At 37.0% G+C, this 16823-nt stretch overlaps 1 protein-coding gene across 1 annotated transcript; it reads right to left on the bottom strand.

Moving 5' to 3' along the window:
- Positions 1–361: 361 nt before the first annotated feature.
- On the bottom strand, positions 362–14396 carry LOC143381509 (vomeronasal type-1 receptor 48-like). The gene is made up of 2 exons (XM_076835168.1): positions 14288–14396; positions 362–1290 (listed from the first exon to the last, which is right to left on the bottom strand). The coding sequence occupies exons 1-2, from the start codon at positions 14394–14396 to the stop codon at positions 362–364; spliced, it is 1038 nt and encodes a 345-aa protein (XP_076691283.1).
- Between the last annotated feature and the right edge of the window lie 2427 nt (positions 14397–16823).

Here is a 16823-nt window from a genome sequence, read left to right as displayed (position 1 = left end):
TTCATGGTAGAATATGTTTATAAATGTAGTTTGGAAAAATACAGATAATGGAGACAATGCAATATTCAAGAAGCATTGGAACTCTTGTGTGTCTAAAAAGAGTTTGGAATAACCCAGGTTATGACAAGTGACATCCAACTCACAAGTCCCTATTAAGGATCCAGTGAGAAACATGACATCTCCGTAATATCTCGGAGAGGCACATGGTTTAGCTTTCTTTGATGTACTTGCCATCCACCTATGTCCAAGTGGATGGTTTAATAGAGGAAGCGAGACTTTGAATTGCATTTAAACCAGACTCCATATACTCTGTCATGATAAATCACTCCAAATTCATCACAGTTTCTCACCTTAACAGAACTTATCCACCACTGGCTACTGAAATGTTTACTATCTTCTCCCACATATATCTGAAAATACTAATTATACATTTTTCAGTACAAATAAACACCAAAGGGCTGAATGAGGCATAGCTATGGGTCACTAGGATCTGGATACAGTAAAATATTGGATCATCCTTCAGTGTGATTCTTGCATAGGAGACAATGCTGTCCAAGATGGACATGACCACAAAGCAACTCATGAGCAACAGGATTGTCTGGGTGGCCCTCAGTTCTGGGGATGACACTGGAGGCAGGCTGGTGCTGTGGAGACACCGGGACTGCCTCTTGTGCCAGCACAGGAGAGCCACCATGTATACATTGGAGATGGTCATTATTCCTATAAAGGAGATTTCCCTGAAGGTCAGCAGGGTGGACAAGCTGTCCCGGAGGAAGAAGGTCATGGGAATGAAGGAGCAAGATTCTGTGATGTACATAAAGTTGTTTGAGGTCCAATTAGGGGTAGCAGCAATGGAGATGAAGAGGTGGCTACTGAAGGATGAGTAGATGACCCACAGGAAGAGAAGGAAACACAGATTGTGACATGAGGATTTATGTTTGAACTTTGCCAAGCAGGAGCTCTTGGGGCTGAAGATGATGGCTTGGAGGACACTCAGCAGGCAGGTGGCACAGATGGACAAGCCCCTCATCAACCTGTACAGGTAGATGAGTAATTTAGACGTCAGGTCATCCCATCTGCCACTCTGAGGTGTAAAAATGTCCGCAGCTATGAAACCATTGATGAGCAGAATTACCAGGTGGATTAGGACCAGGAGACCAATGGGCAGGTCAATGGGCTTAGGTCTGTGCCCAGTAATGTAATGCTCCGGTCTCTGGAGATTTCTTGAAAAGCTGGGAATGGAACTACCATTAGACCCAGCTCTCACACGCTTTGGTCTATCCCAAAGGACTAAAAACAGCTTACACCAGTTACACACAGCCACATCAATGTTTATAGCAGCACAATTCACAATAGCTAAACTGTGGAACCAAACTAGATGCCCTTCAGTAGATGAATAGATTAAAAATGTGGCATATATGCACAATGGAATATTATTCAGCAATAAAAGAGAATAAAATCATGGCATTTGCAGGTAAATGGATAGAGTTGGAGAAGATAATGCTAAGTGAAGTTAGCCAATCCTAAAAATCCAAATGCTGAATGTCTTCTGTGATATCAAGGAGGCTGATTCATAGTGGGGTTCAGAGTGGGTGCATAGGAGGATTAGACAAACTCTAGATAGGGCAAAGGGGTGGGAGGAGGAATGGGAGTAAAAAAAAAAAACTTGGTGGAATGAGATGGATATCTTTACCCTAAGTACATATATGAAAACACTAATGGTGTGAATATACTTGTATACAACCATAGATATGGAAAAATTGTGCTCTGTATGTGTAATGTGAATTGTAATGCATTCTGCTGTCAAATATAACAAATTAGAATAAAAATAAAATTAAAAAATGACAAAAGAAGATATAATTCAACATCCATAACCACATAATACCTAATAAAACATGTATCATTTAAATTAAGCATGTTAACATATTTATATGTAAGAATTATACTACATGACAAATCATTATAACTCTTACTAATGAAGTATGAAAATGTAAATAAAACAACATGAATTGCTTCATTAAAAAATCAATACAATCCTGACACATTCTACAATGTGTCTGAACTTTAAAGACATTATGCTTTAACTGAAGTAAGCCAATTACAAAAGATGAACTTGCATGATTTCACTTTTATTAGTTATTTAGAGAAGTAAAATTTATAGAGGTAGAATCTAGACTAGTGGTTTTCAAGGCATAATAGAAGGGCAGACGCTGTTTAATTACCCACTAAACTGGAATTTTAGTTTTTCAAAATAAAAATATGTCTGAAGATGGTAGCACAGCAATATGCATGTGCTTAACACACTGAACTGTACTGTTAAAAATGGATACACTAGTCAATTTAGGTCATATATATTTCCTGAATTTTTTTAAAAACTAAAAATGTATATTATAGTATTCAGGAAATCTTATTGTTAGAAACAATGTCTTTTCTTTGTTGATTTTTAAATATTAGCTCTTTCAAAATGTTAAAGATACATTTATATATATATATATATATATATATATATATATATACACATGTATGATACATATATATGAGACACATATATATATAATATAAAGATATATAATACACTGATATATATGATATATAATATATATATTACATACACTGATGGTTTATATAAATAGGAGGACTTGAATGTCACTGAAAAAGAAATGCACCCTTCAAATGCATCACAAATACACACATTCCAGGAAAACAAGAGATAATCCATCATCTCAGAAAAAAATATGGAAAATGTATACTCTGGAGAGAATAATACAGAGAGATGTGGATCTTTAAATCAGGCAGGAAGAAAAGAAGAAAGTATAATTGAAATTGAAGTTAACTGAAATGTTTGATTAAGTAAGTTTTTCCATGTTAAAATTTGAGATTTCTATTTCCTTCTCCATTGGAATCTCCCCGGTGGAGAATCTGGTAGCCAGGATTATTCTCCCCAAGCAGAAGACTTGTGTTCCAGATTGAATTACCTGGAAACAGGCCAAGAAACAAATATTTGCATGCAGAAGGGTTTTGAGGAGTACTATTATGAGATATGACTAAGAAAGTGAAGAAGTATAATTGGGAAGAGGGAAAAGTCAACTCTCATGGTTGTTACTGAGATCTCAACCAATCCCATAGAGAAGTCTTGCTTGAATGTCCCTCCAAAGTTGCCCTACACTAAAGCAAAAGTTAATATTTGTTTTTCTTCAACCAATAGAAAATTATCATGGTCTTCCCCCTAGAATTGGACATGATCTTGGATCAGGCAGTTAGCTAGATAGTTAGCAATTATAGTGAAATAACCTAATAATAGAATAAATAATAAAATAATAATAAATTTTCAGATACAAGGACTCACCAAGGTATCCAGCAGAAAGGCAAAGTTGTAATAAAACCTCAGAAGAACAAACTGATTTTTTATAAAAATGGGAAAAATTTTTAAATATTTGAAGGGACCCCTCAACAGCAACAATGGAAGATAACACGTTAATGTTTTTAAAGGTCTGAAAGAAGTATTTATCAAAATTAAAATTTTATACCCAAAACAACTATCAGTTAAATATTTTGATAGAATAATATTAAGTTCTCAAAAGGTTAGCCCCATGTTTTCTATTTAAATAAGCTAATAGAAGATTTGCCGTATGATATCAATGAACTATTAAAAAAAAAAACAACTAGATTTGGAATCCATGAAAAAAGAGTGGAGGAAGTGAAGGTAACCACCAAGGTGATGATAAAAGTCTGACCCTGCACTCTTGGACTAAGAATAGAATAATACAGACTGAAGGAGTAGAAAGTTTTGAGAGGGACTTGCTCAAGAAGATATGATTGATACAGCATCTAAAGTTTTCAAACATAACAAAAACAGATTTATGTAACTAATGTTTGTTGTTAATAATTAATAAATATATAAAGTTAGCAAAAATATTTCATTCCAATAAAAATAAAAACGTGTAAGAAAAGAAAAAAATCACTGTATATGTAAATTTTTACTTTTTAAAAGCACTTATACACTCATACCTATATAGAAGTATGATAAACTAAAGTTTTTAAAAGACTGTATTTGCACGTGGCAGAAAAAGATAGAAAGGCCAGTGCATGCTTCATCTTTAATTTTCAGTGGTTAATGGAGTTCTGAAGCTGAAAAACCAAGCAGTTAACAATCAAAATGCATGGTACTTTGAGACATGAAAGTAAGTTATGAAATAGAGTAAAATTGAAAGGTTTTGCTATTGTGTTGTGGAAAATTGTATATATTTTTTAAGTCATATAAAACTTTTTAAAAAAATATTTACCTATATAATTTTGATTAAAACAAGAATATAACTTTTTAAATTATTAGAGTATTTATAGCATTATTTACCCTGCCATCATCACAGTCCTGTTACTGTAAAGTGATTCTCACTTTCCATTTTATAAAACAAATAATTCTACCAATTTGGGGATCTACTGGATGTTTATCACCTAGTGGATTTCTAAAACCCTCTGTGTCTTCTCACAGCAAATTTTCTTTATATAAGATGACAAGAAATAGTAAACATGGGTAATTTGAAATAGAAATAATATAATAAGCTGTATGCAACAAAGGTAATAACACAGTGCCATCTATAATTTCTTAGGAAATTCAAACACACAAGAACATACATCATCGATCATGTCCTAACAAATTGAGAAAATCCAATCAGTGTTCCCAATACTGTTTCATTTCCATGGCAAATGTTTCCATGATTTAGAAAGGGTAAGGTGGGGGAAGACACAGTAGTTAACCCTGTGCTGTGAAGTTTTATGCCCTTACCAACTGAAATGGATGAATGTGGAGGTTGTAGAGCTAGAAAAGGCCAGAGACTACCTAGAACAAAGCCCTTATGAAAGAACTCTGAAAGCCCAAAGACATTAGTTGAGTTACCTTATACTGATTGGCTGGAAGACTAATTTTGAAATGAAGCACATTCTTCTTCTCTAGATAGTGGGCCCTTTAAACAGGGGTAAAATTTACAGTGGAGGAAAACACATGCCATCTCCAAATATGACAGCTGTTACATTGGTTATTTAGAGCTAAATATCACTTGAAAAACTGTAACTACAAGAAGGGCCCTTTGGAATTGTCTTTTCCTAAATGTAGTAAGTCATAACGATTCTCTTAGGAGTGATGCCCTTCACGTACCCAGGATGGAAAACAGTCTTGATCACCAGAGACTGGTAATGGAGGGGGGGCAGCAATGAACCTGACCAAACCAACTCTGAAATAACATTCTTCTTCCACTAGCTTCTATAACCCCTCACCCCAAATATCTCTTGATATCATCCCTAGAACTTAATACTCTAATCTTGATATCCATTTTTACTGTCATTACTGCACAAGTTTATTGTCTTAAAAGGTTTATACTTTTATGGGCATCACATGTTGGTCATTTCGTTGGACTTCCCTCTCTCACAAAGATCCCTAGGTATGTACAAAATCAATAATTGTTTTTTATGCTTTTCTCTTATTAATCAGATATGTAGTAATTGGGTTCCTAGATCCAACCAGAACTCACAGAAGAACTAAGAGAGATTGGAGGAGATTGCTTGCACTTGCGCTCCTTCCCTCCCCCCCCCCTCTCTCTCTCTCTCTCTCTCTCTCTCTCTCTCTCAACAGACCATAAATAAAACCATAGCAGACTTTAAGTTACAAGGAAGATGTTCCCAAGACTAGTTGCAGTGCATCCACAGAAGAGAAAGGGACTAGTAACAGATATGGGAAAACACAATTTACTCTAAAACTATAGGTTCTCAGAGTATAATCATTTTTAAATGGTCAAGAAGAAGAACTTGAGTAGAGTATCACAAGGGGTCAGCAGTAGCATTAGCTGGCTTTATGTCCTGCTGCCTCAGGCTGTCCAGATCAGCTGGCTGTTGGGTTGGTCATACAGAAACCCTAGCCTAGAGTACTGACTCCTACTGGCATCCTCAAGCAATGAAGGGCAGAGCCAGGTTTTAGGACAGGGCAACCCAACATTGTAAAAGGAACCAGTTTTTATGGGAAAACAGATTTGTGAAGCAGATCCCCAACAGTGGAGTTGTAGTTGGAACTGGAATATATATATAAAGAGTTCTTAAAACATAATATGAAGACAAAAATTCAATTCAATTGGAAAAAATACATCACCAAAGAAGACAGACAGGTGGTAAATAAGAAAAAGTTGCTCAACAGTAGACATTAGTGAAATGCAAATAAATTCATAATGATATATTACTGCATTTGCCAGAATAAATAAAAATTTTTTAAATTTTTAAAAAATTTATCATACCAAGTGTAGGTAAAAGTATGAACCAACTGAAATCCTCACATACTCCCACAATAACATGGATAATCTCAGGATAATTAATTATGCAAGGTGAAATAAGCCAGACAATGAACAGCACATACTATGTGATCCTGCTTTAGGAAGAGGATTCTTTTTTCCCTGTTTTTATAGAGTCCTGTTCACCTCCTTTATTTGATGATGATAACCTCCTTACACCACATGATGAGTGCCAGAACTTAGTTAGAGGATACAAATCACAACTGAGTCCACAAAGGTGTTTTCTGCAACCTGAACAGAGTGCTTATAAAAACTTGACATTGAGATCTAGGCTAGCATTTCTGTTTGGTAACTTTCTCCTGGAGCCGGAGGCAGCTCCAGAGAATTTCCAAGTCACTACAAGCCTCCCTATTCCCTAGTGGCTTGTTTAAGTCTGTTTTTCTATAACACAATGCCTGAGATAGTAAGTTGTAAAAAAAAAAATAGAGAATTATACTTATTTCTCACGGTTCTGGAAGCTAAGTTCAAACTGGGTGTGTAGCTCAGCATTAGAGCACTTGCTTAACTTGCACAAGGCCCTGGATTTGTTTCCCAGCACCACACATACAGAGAAAAAAATCTGAAGGGCCATATCTAGCAAGAGTCCTCTGGCTGTGTTCTCTGATATCGGAAGGGCAAGAGCATATGAGTGAGAGAAAGAGAGAAGATGGCAGACCTCATCTCTTTTATCAAGATTCCATCTTCTCAATCGCTTTTCTACTCCTATGATAATGGCATTGTCAAGAACTTAGTCCCTCAATGACTAATCCACCAATCACCTCTTAGAGGTTCAGAGTCACAACCAGTTGTGCTGGTGATTAAGTTTGCAACATTCAAATTCTGGCAGACACAGTCAAACCAAAGCCATTCCTAATACATACGGTCAGCTTCCTTTTATCTTTGACTTGCTCAGAACTTGTTCTGGGTAATGGGTATTTGACCTTAGATCCATGTTAACTTAATAAAAATAATTCTAGAATGGATGCAGATATTTTATTAGTTAGAATCAATAACAAAGACCAGGATGTTTTTTGAAAAAGAGAATCGCCTTTCTTAAAAACTGAGTGGATTGTGATGAGGTATTTTTTTATTGTAGTGTTTGTTATCCTAAGTTAGAGTCATCTGTTTTCATGATTTAAAATGTCTACAGATTGTTCTGCTTTCATACAAGCCATTCGATGTTCACCTCAAAAATGTTTTGTAAGTATATAGTAAACCAGAACAAGTCTGGTGAAGGAATGCAGAAATGTAACTTCCTGTGCCACAGGACAGGATGTGTCTTCAAAGCTTACATAAAGGTAATTACAGGAATGCCCAATTTAAGGAGCCCCCATTAATTTGAAAGCATTGTGTGGCAATCCATTTATAACAAAACAATGGATTCTAAGGAAAGAGTTCAGATTTAATACACTTTTCCCATCAGAATCTTAATAATATCTGCTCCCAGATCCATTATTGCTATTTGGCAGTTTTTCCCTCTTCACTAATATAGCAATTTATTTCCTAAAGTCATTCTATTAGAATTTAAGCCAGGAAGTCATTTCTAATTGTAGTTAAATGATGCTGTTTACAACAGTCTTTAGAAGGTCATCCTGGAACAGAGAGATGAGTCCCTTTTATCCAGTGAAGTCAAAGGAGCACATATAGAAGGCTCTCATTATGGGTGGATTTCTCAAACACAGAGAGTGGACGTGGCATTCAAAGAGTTCCATAAAACATCTTCTAGAAAGAAATAGAAGCAGCACAGCAAGTAGGAAAAATAACTACTATTTCAAAATTAAGTTACCCCTCAATCTACAAATGAATGTTCTTCCCCAATATATGTGAAGGAGGTAAATAGTACATTTAGAGATTTAGAGATTATGAGAGAATCACCCTTTGAAAATGAAAGAAGAATATGTAAATGACTTATTATAATAACAGATGATCTTCAACTTTTTTGACCATTATGTTTCTCAGTGATGGGGCTTCACTCTTGAAAATGTCCAGGAAATAAGGATTCCTAGAGAATAAACTCTTTTATGATACAGAGGAAAGTGCTGCAGATAGACTTGGCCTGAACTTGGAGACATATAAATCTATCATAAATTCAATGGAGTCCTCTGAATTAGCTAAGGAAATCCCAGATTTCCAGGGCACTAACAATGAAAAGCTACAAAAATGATGTATGTATTCCGACTGATGCCCACGTCAGTGTTTAACAATTAATGTATGCATTGTCACTAAATGCTTTACACTGAGCCCTGTACATAGTTGTTGTTCAAAAGATGGTTTGTTTAATTTCATGGGTCTGACTTTTGGCACCTCCAGCAAGAGTGTGGCCAAAGTGTTACTCCATTAAAGGCATCATTGAATTGGTCCATGGTCAACAGAATCACAGATGCAAATATCTCTAGTAATGCTTAGAGTGAGGTTGGTGAAGTTGAGAAGTCAGTGGTGTGGGTTCCTTCGGACAGTTGGGAGGGAGAATCTATTCCATGCCTCTCTCCTAGCTTCAGGTGGTTTCCTGGCAACCTCTCATGGTCTTTGGCACGCAGAAACATTTCCTTGACTTCTGTCTCCCTCTTCACCTACGTATTGTTCTCCCTGTGTGCATGTCTATGGGCTCAAATTTCCCCTTGGATAAGGAACCAGTGATATTGGGTTAGAGGCTTATCCTACTCCAGTATGTCTCATCCAAATTAATTACATCTGCAATGATGTTTTCCAGGTAAGGACATATTCTGAGGTCCTGGGAGTTAGGTCTTCAACCTAAGAATTTTGAAAGGACACAATTCAGCCCCTAACACCAGGTGTGCTTAAGATGGTGTTCCCATCTTTCGTAGGCTATTCAGATGACTCTGGGGCTTCCCTTTGTCCTGTACCATCACTGTCTGGTATAATAATGGCCTGGGATGGTGGCTGCTTTGATAGACTTTACTGCAAATGGTAACTCTTCGGGCAGGCAAAGACCAGATTTTAAGAGCAGTCTTGACCAATTCAATGTAAAGGAGGCTAGGAAGCTCCTCAGCCATGATATCCAGTGTCCACCACTGCCATGTGTTAGTGGGGATGGCTTCTCGTGGTGTATGGTCAGGTTAGAGTTCTCTGCTCTGTTGCCCTAATGCAGCACTGGGTGTTGGCCCTGGCCATAAGAGTAACTACCAGATAGAGGTGGAAGGCTCCTGCACTGCCCAGAAACACACAAAGATGGGTATTGTACACGTGAACATTGACCGGTCGCCACGGATTTTATCATGTAACAACTTCAGAATCACATGGTCTGCAATGATGATGTTTAATAAAACCACCAGACTCTATCATGACCTTCAATTTCATCATTCAAAAAAAGTTTCTCATGCACCCTATAGTAGTACCATATTTACCAGTTTATCATTAAACATGTAAGTAGAAAGAAAAATTTAAAATTTTTACAAGGCTAAGTTAAAGTACATCCCTGGGTTTTCCTTATCTATGTAATCCATGATACTGCCCAATTAAAGATAAAATTTCTCATATATCATATTCTTATCCAAAGGTTAAATTAGCTAAATAAAATGAAAAAATTTTTTCACTGGTCATTAGGTAATAATCAATAGCACTTATTAAGCTCACACTAAGTAAGTTAATGATTAAATAGGAGAATTTCAGTTAAATAGGAGAATTTCAGTTATCTAGAATCCTTGGGAGATGTCAATTTAGAGAGCTGAATTTCTAGATCACTGATCATTATTGCTTTGACTCCTAAAACTTAAAGAACTAAGTAAACAAATAACCTTTGAGTATGACCTTTTTTCCTGACTAAATTCAATGTTTTGCTATTTACCTTAAAAGTCACTTACCTTTAACTCCTCTTGAAAATATGTTCATCAGTACAAAAATATTTTTTTCTGGATTTTATATAGCCATATCCCAGAATCAATTGAAAAATCTGTGTCCCTAAAGTGAATCACTCAAAATTGCTATTTCAAACTCTCATATTTCATTCTGATTTTTCTTCAGTTCTTTTTATTTAGATTCTGGCTCTTTATATATGCCCATATTAACCCTCCTGTTCAAACCCTACTTATATTGACCTTCTTGCTGAATCCAATCCACTTTGGAAAACAGGCACTAAAATTTGTTGGATTTCTATGCAAAGCAAGCAGAAATGGATGGAGATTAGATATCACACGTGAAATGTCCATTCGTTTTTATGTCTAAGATATGATGGCAATTATTTGAGCTTCTCAGACTCTCTCAGTACCTTATCTCAGCTTATTTTTTAATCTGGAAGTTATGTATCCAGAAGTTTGAGGTTTCAAAATGCCTGAGACCTGGGCAGGTGAGGCATCATCTACTACGTAATAATAAAAAATGCACTTTCACAATGTTGTCTCTTCTTCTCTGAACCCAGTTTTCTATATCAGACTTTCTTAAGAACATTAAATCTTTCAGAGAGTTTATTATCTTAATGAACTACACAGGCACCCAAGTGAAAAGTACAAAGGAGTAGATATCAAAGATCTTAATAGATTCTTTCTAGGATATTAAATGGAGTTGTACATTAGTGAAATTAATCAGAAAAGAAGTACTTGTACCCATGGGACTGAAGAGATATCAAGATGACAGGGTTCTCTAGGGGGCAGGAGTCAGGTAAAATTACCTAAATGGGGAAGGTTCTTGGAAGTGGGTGGGGAGAAATGAGAGCATAGAATGGCACCTTGGTGTGTCTGGGAAAGTGTTAGGGAAGGAGCTTCAGGACAGGGAGAAGCAGGGAAGTATGGGACCATTAACTGCCTCTCAAGCTACACATTTCATTCTCCATTCTCCTAGTAAAGAATTCAAATGTGTTATTTCCCAAATGACAACAACAAAAAATATCTGATATAGAAAACCGGATTCAGAGAAGAAGAGATAATGTATGTGAAAGTGCACTTTTTATTATTACTTAGTAGGTGATGTCTCACCTGCCCAGGTCTCAGATTATCTCTTCTAAATGTAGAAATGCTGAACATTCATAGCAGAGATGAGATTAGCCTTTGGTCCTTTCCTCAACACCTCTAGCATAGTATCATCTAAGGCTAATTTGGGTGCAACTTGATGCAAATCTGAGAGTGCCTGAATCTACCCTATGGATATCCTCATAACCTCATCGTCTTCTTTACTCCTCCATCCCCATACATAACCTCTGGTTTCTTTGAAGTTTCTCTGTGGTCAGGGCTCCTTTTCAGCAGGAGACCAGCCTAACAAGTCTCACGTTGTCATTCCTAATAAGACATTACTAAAAATAATGATGTCTCTATTCTTTGTGTCATATTTAGGTAGAATTGGTACTTCATACCTGTATATAGGAAGAACTATCTGGCTAAATTATATTAAAGTGGCAATATTCAACCAGTTTTGACGTTAAAAATATTTTATGAAGCCCAATTCGATATTTTTTTATCCCTACTTTCTGTGAAAGAAATTGTATCTATTGGGTTCTTGGTTCTCTGGTTTACACAGATCTACGCGTCCAAGGAAAAGCTCATGGGGTGAATGGTCACGTAATTCAATCCAAAACAAAAACAAAACCCAAAAAACCCTGCAGTTTTGCAATTCAATGTTACTCCAATTTTATTCCAAGTTTTTCAGATTTCATTTTCTATAGGAAAAAAAACAACTACTTGCTCTTTCTCAATGGGTGTACTTTTCATTTTGACTCCAACAATTTCCTAATGCAGCAGTGAGGGGATTAGGGTTTACAAAATTAAGGGAACCAGTATATAATCAGTTTTACCATTGTGTGTTTATAAAATTCTTTGAAAAATATTTGTTGAGGATCCAAAATTTTGATTTATGTTATTGTTTGTAATGAAAAAATTCTTTACTCCTTCAGATGTCAACAGATGGTAGCTATTACTTAATAAAGATTTACAAATAGGATTAATGAAATCCAGGTTGCAAGCAGGGCTACATCTGTTTCTTTTAAAGCAAAGATTGTCTCTTCTAAACGTGGAAATGTTGAAACACATTCCTTTTAGATATCAGTCAAAGAGTGAATTCTCAAAAAAAAAGTATTTAAAATCATAGACTATTTAATTTGAAAGTGGTTAGAGGCCATTTAATCCCACCTTTAATTTTTCTTAAAAGAAGAAACAGACTTTAAGTAAATTAAGGAATTTACTCAAGGTTAGGGTAAGGGCTAGAGTTAGGGTTTGGAGTATAAAAAGAATCAAATTGGAGGATGATTATTAGGAGCAAAGGTCTAGAGAGCATTGGAAGATTTTATTTTTACTGAGACATTTGTATTTGCACGTGTTGAGAACAAAGAAGTAATAGAGAAGGAGACTTAGATTGTTCACTCTTTGAGGATCATGCCCAAGTCCTATTTCCTTTTTGTCCTCAGTGCCTATTTATGCTAGGTATCAAGTAATCGAATGAATGAATAAACGAACAAAAGAAGGAACGAATGAATAGTCAAATTTATTTTTTAAAAATGTGTCCCACCTCTGAATACCAGCTATGAACCTAAAGGTTTCTACCTGCATTCTTGCATTCCCTAAATGGTTCCCCTATGGTTTCCGGTTCCTCTCCCCTACCTTTTCTTAGATTTCAACTCCCAGTCGCTGGTTTTTAACCTTAATTGAACTTTGTTATCTGGTGATGATTTACAAATACAGATGTCTTTGTTCTACTCCTGGAGATTTTGATTTGATTGCTTTAGGGTGTGGTTCTTCTAAAAGACCCCAAGGGATCCATGTAGCCTACACTGAGAACAGTGCTTTCCTGGGGATTGGGAAAGTAGCTTCAGTCCTAGGTTTGATCCCCAGAACTGCCAAAGAACTAAAACAAACAAGAACAAAATGTGATGCTTTTCTCATGTTGATGAGCACCATCCACTCCAGGCTGATCAGCTGACCTCAGACCTCCATATTTGCAACCTAACTGCCCTTCATCTCAGTCCTCCTCAGGCAATATCAAAAGCTGCTCATTCAACCAGAAGCAGATCTACTGCAAGCTTTTTGTGCACCTTAGGGGTATGCACCAGCAGCAGGGATTCCTCTCTTTATTCAGATTGGCTGAAATATTGACTCCCAACAGCTACCTCACAGACATTAAGGTCATCTATAAAAGTGTGAAGCCACCGAAAACCAGACATTCTTTTTCCTCCCGAATGGCCTTTCCCACAGCAGAAAGTAGTCCAGCTACTTGTTTCACACGATGGGTTCTTCCTTCCATAGCCCCACCCCACATTACCCTCACTCCTTTGAAGCAGATGCTATATGTAAGTTTTCGGTAAATCGTGTTTAACATTATCATTCTCAGGATGAAAAATTTACTTAAGGATATTAATATTTAGATCGTGCCTCTGGTTTTGCATTATAAAGAGAAGCAGTTAGTTCAGGTTGATCACAGGTCTGTTTCAGTTTGGTGTATCATGAAGATCATGTTCCTGTTTGCTGCAGCACTTCTGCCACCTGCCGGTTACCCTCAAAATAACAGCTTTTGAGCACTGGCGTTTGGCCAGGTATTGATTGGAAATTGAACCCAGGAGCACTTTACCACTGAGCTACATTCCCAAGTTCCTCACCCTGCTTTTTGCTTTAATTTTGAGACAGGATCTCACTAAGTTGCTTGGGCTGGGCTTGAACTTGTGATCTTTCTGCCTCAGCCTCCAAGTTGCTGGAATTACTGGCATTCATCACTGTTTTCTGCTTAGCATTCTTGCTCTTTAAGTTTCTTATGTATTTCCTGGACATCACTTCTTGATGCTTTTCATTTCTTTCTTGTTTTTCCTCTCTGTTCTCACCACTGCATTTCTAGACTTTAATAGACTATTTAGTATCTCTTTTAAATTCATATTGTAAAGCTCAGGATGTATTTATACCATACAGCTGCTGGTCAAGTAATTGAATGATCAAGAAACCAATCTGATCAGTTATTTGGGATCACACACACACACACACACACACGCACACACACACACACAGAGAGAGAGAGAGAGAGAGAGAGAGAGAGAGAGAGATTTTCACTTTCCTTCTGGTTAACTACACAGTCAGTATCCACAGGCAGTGTATCCCAAAGCCTCATCATGCTTGGGTCAGGCAGCGTGACAGCCTCTGCATCGGACAGCACCTCCATAGTAACCAAATACCATGGAAAAGGAGCTACTGAATACATTTCTACCTTCATCTTCTGAGTCATTATTATGGTCAATATTAATACTTTATTTTTTTACTATTGTTTGCCTATCGTTACAGGCTAACATCACTCTTCTCCAATAAGAAGATATTCTAAGAGAAAATTAATCTAAAGAGATATTTTTACCTTTTATCCCATGCTTTTCTCAGTAAAACAGTATTCTAGGGACCTTTGACCTGTAGCTTTAAAACCCTAAACAAAATTTAAACAATTTAGATCATTGATTGGATTAAAGATGGTGAAAGGTTTGTTTTTTTAATAAAAACCAAGCATACCTTGATACATAAAAGGCATATTTTTGTCAGTTAGAAGATTTGGGGAAGTAAATATAAACTTAAAATTCTTAGTTCAGTTTTTCCTAACCACCTAAATGATAGCAGCATATCCAAATTTTGTTGAGAGAACATTAAAAGGAAAGAAGTTAACCTCTATTTATTTAGTATTGCTAAACATTTACTTGCTCTAATTAGGTGTATGAATTTGAATCCTCAAAGGCTTCTAATACTAATACATTAGACTTCATAATTACTATGACCATATCTACAATTTTCCTACCAGTAAACTGTATTTTGATTGCATGTCTCCTTTCTTGGGCAATAACAGACCTGTCAATTATTATTTTCTAGATCAACATTGTCCAACAGAACATTTTGTCATGGTGATAATATCAAATCTGTGCTGACAATATGGCGGCCACTAGCCAATATGTAGCCATGTGCCAATGTCATGGGCTCTACTGGCATGTAGTTCTACCAATAAATGCATTTGTGCTGCTGAGGAACTAAATTCTAATTTCATTTGCTTCAAAACAACTTTATATAGCCACATGTGGGAGTAGTCACTGTTAATGGAGAATGCAGGTACCAGATGATACAAATTACTTGGCCAACAGAAAAGTTTCTCCCAATATCAAATTGACTCAATGCTACTTTGTGGGTTAAACCTGCTCAACTATTTTAAGCATATTCAGTCAGTCTTATTCCTACTCCATCTCTATCAGATCCTCTTTAATCCCACTGGTTCTTTCTAAAGCTCAATCCACTTTATGGTTTGTATATAGTGTGTCCCCCCAAAAAAACTCCTGTTAATGCAGGAATATTCAGGGGCAAATTATTAGATAATGAGAGCTGCAAACTCATCAGTTGCAACCATCAGTTTGAAAGGACTGACTGGGTGGTAACTATAGACAGGTAGGGCATGAACTTGAGGAGGTGGGTCACTGAGAGTGTTCCCTGGAAGGATGCATCTTCCCTGCGGAACCCCCACCACCACCTGCCCCATCTTTCGGGATGTCATGTCTTGAGCTGATTTTCTCTACCATGATGTGCTGCCTCACCTAAGTCCCAGAGCCGTGGGGGTCAGCCAACCATGGACTGAACCTCTGAAACCATAAACTCAAAATAAACTCCTCCTCTAAATTGTTCTTGACAGGTCTTTGGGTCCCAGCACCGAAAAGCTGACTGACACAACCCCCAACTCATGCTTTCCTATTTCTTTTTACTGACAGATTCTTGTTTACCTTTTATGTGCCTCTCCTTCATTTACTGCTTCTGACCATTGACCTCTACATCCACACATTCTCCTTATGTCATTCAACTTTATGGTTTTGATTCCTATTTCTGGGCTGTGGATTTCCAAATCTGTAGCTCCTGATTTTGGCTACACCACTCAGCACAGATCCAACTATCTGGCATAAATGTGCAGAAGCACAATTCTTTATGTCCCGCTAAGTCTGCTCCTCCTGTAGTATAGCCCATATTTCTAGTATAACCCATCAGTTATCCAAGCCAGATACTGAGTCCACCATCTCAATGTTTTCCCCTTCACCCTCCTCCACAGTCTACTAATTTTAGCCCCTGATCATTCTTAAGCCCATCTTCTTTCTCCTGGTTCTTATGGTTGGTTACTGCCTTATTTAATCTTTCGTCATCCCCCTCCTACTCAAAGTTTGTTTTATTTTGTTTTGTCTGCTTCAAGTCCTTCCTCCTTTAGACTTCCATGTCTTTCTAAAGACATCTTCTCTGCTTGGTGCCCTCTGATGGCATTGTCTCAGGATCTGTGTATGTCTTTCATTGTTCTCCATGACATGTTCCAGGTAACTTTCCAGCCTAACCTTCTCAGACTCTGACTTGTCATGTTTTCAACTGCTTGCAACTCCCTTGCACGTGGCTGTGTTTTTCTCTTTCCATACCTCCAAGGCTTTATCCATTTTGCTTCCTCCACTGGAAACATTATGTGCCTACCACCTTCCCTGGCTAATATCACTTTATTTCTGTGCAGCTCGAGAAGTATTTTTTCTAAGAAGCCTCTGTTCAATTCCTAGGCTAGCCCAAATCACTCTGCTTAGTGTCTTTGCAAGTCTTTGTC

The sequence above is a fragment of the Callospermophilus lateralis genome, chromosome 15 (assembly GCF_048772815.1).
Source record: "Callospermophilus lateralis isolate mCalLat2 chromosome 15, mCalLat2.hap1, whole genome shotgun sequence".
NCBI classification, from domain to species: Eukaryota; Metazoa; Chordata; class Mammalia; order Rodentia; family Sciuridae; genus Callospermophilus; species Callospermophilus lateralis.
Note: the sequence above shows the minus strand (reverse complement) of the source record. Positions and strands in the feature narration are given on the sequence as shown.